The sequence below is a fragment of the Talpa europaea genome (assembly GCF_964194135.1).
Source record: "Talpa europaea genome assembly, chromosome: 2".
Lineage (NCBI taxonomy): Eukaryota > Metazoa > Chordata > Mammalia > Eulipotyphla > Talpidae > Talpa > Talpa europaea.
This window is the reverse complement of record NC_140068.1, coordinates 23,819,681-23,827,311: the sequence shown is the minus strand read 5'-3', so window position 1 is coordinate 23,827,311 and position 7,631 is coordinate 23,819,681. Positions and strand designations below refer to the sequence as shown.

At 41.1% G+C, this 7,631-nt stretch overlaps 1 protein-coding gene across 1 annotated transcript in view; it reads right to left on the bottom strand.

Annotated features, from left to right (window-relative positions):
• The window catches only part of SLC2A12 (solute carrier family 2 member 12), a gene marked incomplete at its 3' end in the record, with an annotated part of 60,577 nt that extends 53,592 nt beyond the window's left edge, over positions 1-6,985 (bottom strand). The window contains exon 1 of the mRNA XM_084256234.1: positions 6,789-6,985. Coding sequence (XP_084112360.1) covers positions 6,789-6,903 — 115 coding nt within the window. The 5' untranslated portion in view covers positions 6,904-6,985. The remainder of the gene's footprint in view (positions 1-6,788) is intronic.
• Positions 6,986-7,631: the final 646 nt, after the last annotated feature.

Sequence of the window (7,631 nt, the reverse complement as noted above, 5' to 3'; positions counted from 1 at the left end):
CACAACCACCTTTTAAATGAGATTCCTGTATACTAATTTTCACACTATTCCTTCTTTTTACACTAACCCTATCAGGTGATAACATCTCCAGTTCAAAGAAAGGAAATTTGAGGCTAACAGAGCAATGCTAACCACTTACCAAGTGGTTACTATCAGGCACAGGGCACTCTTCCCTCATTTCTTTTCACAACAATTTATGAAGTAGGTCATGTTTCTATCTTTATCTTAGGAATAAGGACAGGGCGAAAGAGAAGTTTAGGGGACACATCAAGGTCTAGCTGGTCACAAATCAGGTGCTCTGATTCCACACTGTACCTTCTCTGGTAAGCCCAGGTAAATCCTGGAGAGAAGCAAAGTGATTCGTTCTTGGGAGCACAGATAATACATGACAGACATTTGAATCTCACGATCCTACAACCAATGCAGGGTTTTTACCCACTTGACCAATAATACCATCCACACTGGTATCTCTACATTGGACTGTCCTGTGATCTAACCACTGCTTTCTATTTCAGTAATTCCTCAGTTTTCCTTATGATTTGTCTTTTTCTATAAGACTGTAAGTATGCAAGTTTTATGCCAGGAGACAGCAGGTTCCAAATTGCTTTTTGTTGTTACTGAATAACCCATTTTGCTGGTGAAATAACTGGCTGCTTATTTGTTGGAGGTCAACTATAGTAATAGGAGCATTTGGCTCACAATAATCATTCAACAAAAATTTGTTAGTTTGAATTGATGAGGTAAAATCTCCGTAACACTGATGCAAAAGTTTGAACATTCTCTCTTCCTGATAGCAAAGGAAATAAAATGATACCTTCTTTCCTGCATAATAATTGTGGCTTTCATAAATTCTTGAATTCCTTTGTTTGGGGCAGTACCTACAACATTTGGCTAACCTCATGAAAAAATTCTTCATGGACTTTGCCTTGGGGTTTCTACAGTTTAGTTTCCCAACAGAAATAAGACATTTCATTGGCTTGGGGTTGTCTCACAGTACAAACTGATTCTAATTATTTTCCTCCCTACCCCCCCACCCATTCTCAATGCACCCATTCTGTGCATTTGAGACCGAGAAGCTGTTTTTAGGCAGATTTCTAAATTAGCAATGCACTTAGCTCAACTAGAGGCAAATCCAACATCAGTGTCCATAAAGTGGCAAACAGGTGCATCCAAGACATTTTAGATAAAGTAATATGGATGTAGCGAACAGCTCCAGCACATAACCATGCCAGGCAGACCTGAGTCATGAGTGTTTCTGAGAACAATTGCTTCCAAGCACAATCTAAGAGTTTATACTTAAATTTCTCTTGACTTTAGTGAGGAAAAAATTACTCCTATAAGTTAAACAAATGACTGCATTTCTCGGCCTGATATTTTGCCAGAACAGAAGAGAATGAGTCATTGCTCAAAAAGAATGAAAGCTGCTAAAATTAGAAAAATATAATAAATTATTTTAGTGTTATTATTACTTCTACCTAATGGTATACAAAGATAGTATTTCATGGAGGCATAGCCATTTAGTAAATACGTACATCAGTGTGTTGGGATCTAGGAAGGAAAATAATATCAAAGAGCCAACAACAAAACAGAAAAAAATGTTTTTATGATTTATGATAAAGATAATACATTTGACTCAATGTTTCAGTGGGTAAGTATTTGGGGGGATTCCAGGTTCTGTGCTTTTAACTGCAATTGGGTGCTTTTTGAGCAATGATAGGAGAAGAAGTCTTCCTTACTTTGATATTTGGTATTTGCTCCTTGAGAAAAAACCCATTCAACTTCCTCCCTTTCTCACCACCGTAGTTTGGTGACATGTCCCTGGCTTTCATCCTTATTCTTTCAATAATTTATCCTTTTGGGGAAGACTTTTCATAAGGAAAAAAAATTAAACTAAGAAGCCCAACTCTGCTCAACCTACAAATCTTATAAAACCAGTTCTTGCTCATACAATCTGAGCAAATAGCGCTCCAACTCTTAGAAGCCCAGGCTAATTGCATGCTGACGCCAGACTGTTTGGAGCTCAGAATGCTGAGGCTAAAAAGTACTTGAGTTCCTCCAATTGAGAAAAGTCAACCTACAAAACCAGATTCAAGGACTATTTTTGAATGAAAAATAAAATCCCCTATCAGAAGCAATTGAAATTGCATTTTAAACTGGTCGATTCATTTGAGGTAAATACGCATACTTTTGAGTTTCCTCAGGGGGTTGTAAGTTGGAGTCATAATTTTTGAGTTCTGTTTCTGATATTTACAGTAAGCTCTTCACCACTAGAAAGCACCCCTCTAAGGACCTATGGCGACATATCGGGATGGTTTGCCTCAGTGTTCTGTGAGCCAGCCCCAGGCCTGCTCCTGGAAACTCAGCTGCCTCAGCAACTCCTGTCAACCCCACCAGAGAGAAAGGTGATGTTTAAGATGATAAACTACTGGGACAGGGGCACCCATTTATCACAACAGACATTGGCAGTAAAACCAGTTTGGGCACCCTGGTGTCGGCTGGCTAATTTCAGTCCCTCCAGGTTGTCAGCACTGCTTGTGGCTCCCAGGCCTGACTTCATCCATATGCATGTCTGCCAGTCTCCCTCCAGTGCATGTCTGCTGCTGCTGCTGCTGCTGCTTTAGTAGCCAGGACAGTCTGTGTCGAGGTGTCTGGCTAGGTGATATGATCTTAAAGGGCAACAAAGTCCTACAGTGTAAGCCAGACACCAGCCAGAATTTATGGTGAAATACCTCACACAATGCTTGTCCAAAGCCTTCTCTCTAAAACTTGGGCAAGCCATTTCTCCTGACATATGTTAAGGCCAGAAAAAGCCTAAAAAAGTGAGATTTTGATGTGATTTCCAAGTGGGGTTAACTGTGCAGGTCATGGAGATAAGCTGACTGAGGTAAGAGGGGAGAGGGTTGTCTTTAAAGCTGGCTTTATTTCCAGTTGAAAGTATAGTCCCTCACAAGTTCACCTCTATAAATTCTTCACTTCCTTGGGAATATCAAGCTACATACAACAATCTGTTGTTGTCAGCAATTAATTAGTTAAGTACATATGTTTTTAAAATAATAATTTTAGCATTGATTTTTGTCACTTCACTTTTTAATATATAAAGTCTGGAAAGATGACAATGGCCCAGGGGCCTCCCCGGTGGCGCAGCGGTTGAGCGCTGGGTTGCGAAGCTGCCCGCGGCCTCTGTGGCGTGTGTTCGATCCCCGGCTGCTCCCTGGCACCGGAGGAGGGTCCCACATGGCGCGCAGACCTCTCCTGCCGCCTACTGCTCCCCTCAGCAGTGTGCTTTGGTCCTTCTGCCTGCTCTGCTCCCTGCTCTGGCTCTGTTGAATTCTCTCACCCTCCCGCGCTTCTGACTGTACCCAGTGCATGTATAAACAAAACAAACAAACAAACAAATAAAACATGCCTCTATTTAAAAAAAAAAAAAAAAAAAAAAGATGACAATGGCCCAGATCTGGATTTTCCCAAAGTGATTGGTCTTTAAGAATCATTCCTCTCACCACCAAAGCTCTGTTAACAGGTCAAGCTAGTTGACTTGACTTTCTCTCCTCTGGACATAAGTTTGTTCCCAAAGTCTCCTCTGTATCTTGCAAATAGACTTACCACCCAGCTGCCCAAGGAAGCCTTTGAGCTGTAGAACTCGCCTTTCTCCATTTCCTATGGTTACCAACCTGTCTTACTAAAGACCACCAACTCAGCATCCATTTCTAAAAAGGAGTCAGTTCCAAACAACTATCACAGGCGACTCATCTGATAGCAGAAATGTGCATTTCTGAAATCTCGGACGGTGGCCTCTTGGACTTAGAAGGGTCATAGCAGGATGAAGTGCAGCCCTTTCATCTGGGTGAGTACAGTTCTGGTGATCTGGGCTCCAGGGTTTGCAGCGCTGAGAACCTGCACTCATACAGTAAATATTATTCTTGGTTTCTGACCTTTTGGGCTGATCCAAATGGAAAAGCAGTGCTGCCAGGGCTCACATGGAGGGATTGCTGAAGGAAACGCTCGTCCAGCTTTGAATCATGAAATAAGAAGAGCCTGGGGGGGGGACTCAGCTCCTGAGGATAGAGAAGCTGGCATGGCGGCCTTAGGCCAGAGACAGCCAGGGTCAGTTTCCCAGTGGCTACAGCATGAACTTGAGCCAACCACACATCTCTCACCTCACCTCCCCTGTGCTCCAGCATTTCACATTTCTCTCTTGATTTATAGCTGGTGTTGATTCTGGACACCAGGCTTTGCAACTAAGCTTAACCCTGATCTGTAAGGTCAGTGATAACTGTCTGAGTCTGTTAACACTGAAACATTTACTAAAAATACTTTTGAGTCACAATTTCTTGAAAATGAATTTTAGTTTACTAGTTTCTAGTCATTGGAACAAAGAATTCTTTCCAGTTTAAAGAGAAGAAGACCTGCCAATACTTTTTGCTGTGCACAATAGTATTTGGGCGTGCAAGTACAGAACTCATGGGTTTTGTTTCGTTCTAGCTTGTCTTTCAGTATCTTAAAGGACTTAATTATCTTATCCTGGGTTATATAACTCTTTCCTCTTTGTACTTTGACTTTCCTTATAGGAATTAATAAAAAAAGTGCTACCTCCAATACAGGAATAGTATGATAATTATCCTATATGTTTTAATGACGGAATTTCCTGGATGAAACTATGGAGTCTACAACATAAAGAAGCCAAGAAGAATATTTTACAAAAAGCCCCTTAAATTTCAACATTTTAGAAATCAGAATAAATTAAATCCCAATAGGAGAGGTTAATTAATTTGTAAAAACCATACAATGAATCTGAACTATGCATTCATTATATACATATGTAAGTATAATTCCCTTTGGATACCAAAGATATTTAAGACAATTTAGGGAAATTTACAAAAGTAATAATGGAAGATTTGTATTCATCTAAGTATAAACACAAATATAGTATAGTATAGCACAAATCAAAGTAATACTGATTCAAGATTTTAAGGAAATATTTAGGTTTCTCTTCACACAAAGGTTCATTTAAAGTTAAATTTAAAAAATAATGTCTGGTTTATTCATTTTTCTTTATCTACATCAACATAAATAAATAGTGGCACATTAAATTGGCTGTCATGGGGACCTCCCTGGTGGCACAATGGGTTAAGACGCAGCACTATGAAGCTGTCCGCAGCCACTGCAACATAAGTTCGATCCCCCACCAGGGAAGTGACTCACATTGTGCAGCAGACCTCTCCTGACCTGCCCGCTGCTCCCCTCAGCAGTGTATTTCAATACATCTGTCTGTTCTGCTCCCCAGTCTGTCTCTGGGGAATCCTCTCACCCACCCAACCCCCGCATCTCTGGCCTGCACACCGGTTCTTGTATGCATGAATAAATAAATCTTTAAAAAAAATAAATTGAATGTCATGCATGATTTCAAACTTTACTAACATACACACATGTGAACTTGTGCAATTTATCCTACTGTGGCTTCAAGTGCTTTGTGTTTTCAAAACCATATCAAAATTAAAAAGTTAATTTTCAATGGTCAGTGTGGAGACACCTTGAAGACAAACTTATTTTTCACCTTCTTTGTGACAATTAGGAGACCCTTTCATTGACATCACCACAACAGCTTGATCTTTCAAGAATCAGGGAGAAGAACTTTGCGATCCTTTCCCTTTATTCTCAAATGCAAGCCAGCAAGCACAGCTTTGCTTAAGGGAGAGCTGAGCCATACTGAAAGATGACCCAGATTTTCTTTCTTGATTAGAAGTCAGGAAAGCAGGAGAAGTCTGAGCAGGGAGCAGAAGGGAAAGAACAGCAGTTTTTCAATTCCCAAGGGGGTGCTACTCCAAGCCTCCCAAAGAGGCCATGGGTTTAATTCCAATTTCAGACAAACCCACAATACCAACATAAGCATATAGGTAAATGCCTTTAATGTTTTGGATTATTCATGCAATTCCAATATATGTCCAGGAATGTATTATGTGATTAGGGGAGCAGAGTTGAGGAAAGCAGTAAGAAGGAAAGAACTAATGGTGCTTGATTTTGATTTTATTCCATACTACAATTCCTTTCTATTTATTAGAAAACAAACTAAATGAATATAGGAAGAGGTAACCAAAGTGTGGAAGGTGTTTTCGGGAATTGTGAATGTGGAAGTAAAGAAAAGCGTTTGGTTTAGCAAGGATAACTGAAATGAATGAAAATTCCCAAATATCACTTCTGGAAGGAAAAAGTATTAAACAGACCTCAGTTCATCAAAATAGACCAGCTGTAAAGAAAGCAGGAGCAAATGAAGCAGGCTAAGTTTTAGGCTCTGAATAGTGCTTCAAATTAATTACTAATATGCCGGGAACTTAAAAAGAAAGTTATGTTCATTGATGACATGACTAATAATTTCATGAAGTCTACTTAAAATACTGATTAAAACGGTATTCTAAAGTCTACTTGTTACAGATTGTCCATTTACAACAAGAAATGAAATTGTGTGTGTGTGTATGTGTGTGTGTGCATTGGCATGTGAGGTTATCTCTCTATCTTGGTGGTCACTCTTCTCCAACTGAAGATTCTCACATTCTATTATGTCAGCACACTGGATGAGACTCACCATGCCAATAGCAGAACTTCAATCTTCACATCAGAGCTCCTCGGCATGCCTCCCAACTGACCCTGTCCCCTTCTCTTCATGCACCTAGCACACTGCAGTACAAACACACGCGCGCGTGTACACACACACACACACCCCCCCCACACACACACACACACGACTCCATTGCAGCCTGCTTCTAGCCAGTCGGCCAGCTGTCTCACTTTACCTCTCGCCCAGGGAAGATGCTGGCGGCTGCTGGCTCTGTGGCTGCCATCAGTCTCCCGGGCTCTCCCCTTCGGATTCAGCAGGCTGGGGCCCTCTGTGTTTTCAACAGGTACCATGGTCACGTAGAAGTTACAGCTGCTCCCTCGGCACCAAACCACCCAGTCTTTCCCCACTGACAGGAGTGGTCACTTTCCCCATGGTCGCATGCTAAAGAAGGGTGGAGAAGAAGAAAAAAAAAAACTTCGGGCAAAGCCAATGTGATTTGTGACCAACTTTGTTTCTATTTCCGAAGGCTTTGCCCTTTTCGGTGACACAGGCTGTTGCTATTCCAAGCAGCCTATCACAGGCAGTGGGAGGGCTCTTTCTCCGAGGATTGTTTTTGCCTTCAGATGCCTAGTTGGAAGCAAGGGTTAAAAGGCTTGGGAACAGGAGCGCTGACACCGTGTTTGGCTATTAGCTGGGGGCAGCTCTGGTATTTCTGCACCTTTGAAAAGAGGCAGAGAAAAGAAACATGCAGATTCCAACGCACACGGGGAGAGTGAGGGCGCCGAATTCTCCAGATTGTATCTGTTAATTTTACAGAAAGGAGAACAATTTAAGCAAAGACATACCAGCAGGAAAAGTGTGTTAATTTTTCAGAAACATTTTTTAATCTAAAAGTCGTGACTCTTACCAGCTTAAACAAAGCATCTTTATGGTTTCTACCTGATTATTTTCTCCTGTCTTTCTTCAAGGTCTTGGGACAATTCAAGGCCTGTGCCCAAACATACACAAACTCAGAAGGCATAGGTTCCTTGGACTTTTGGTATTTTACAATTAGAGCATAGTGATCTGGGGTATGTAA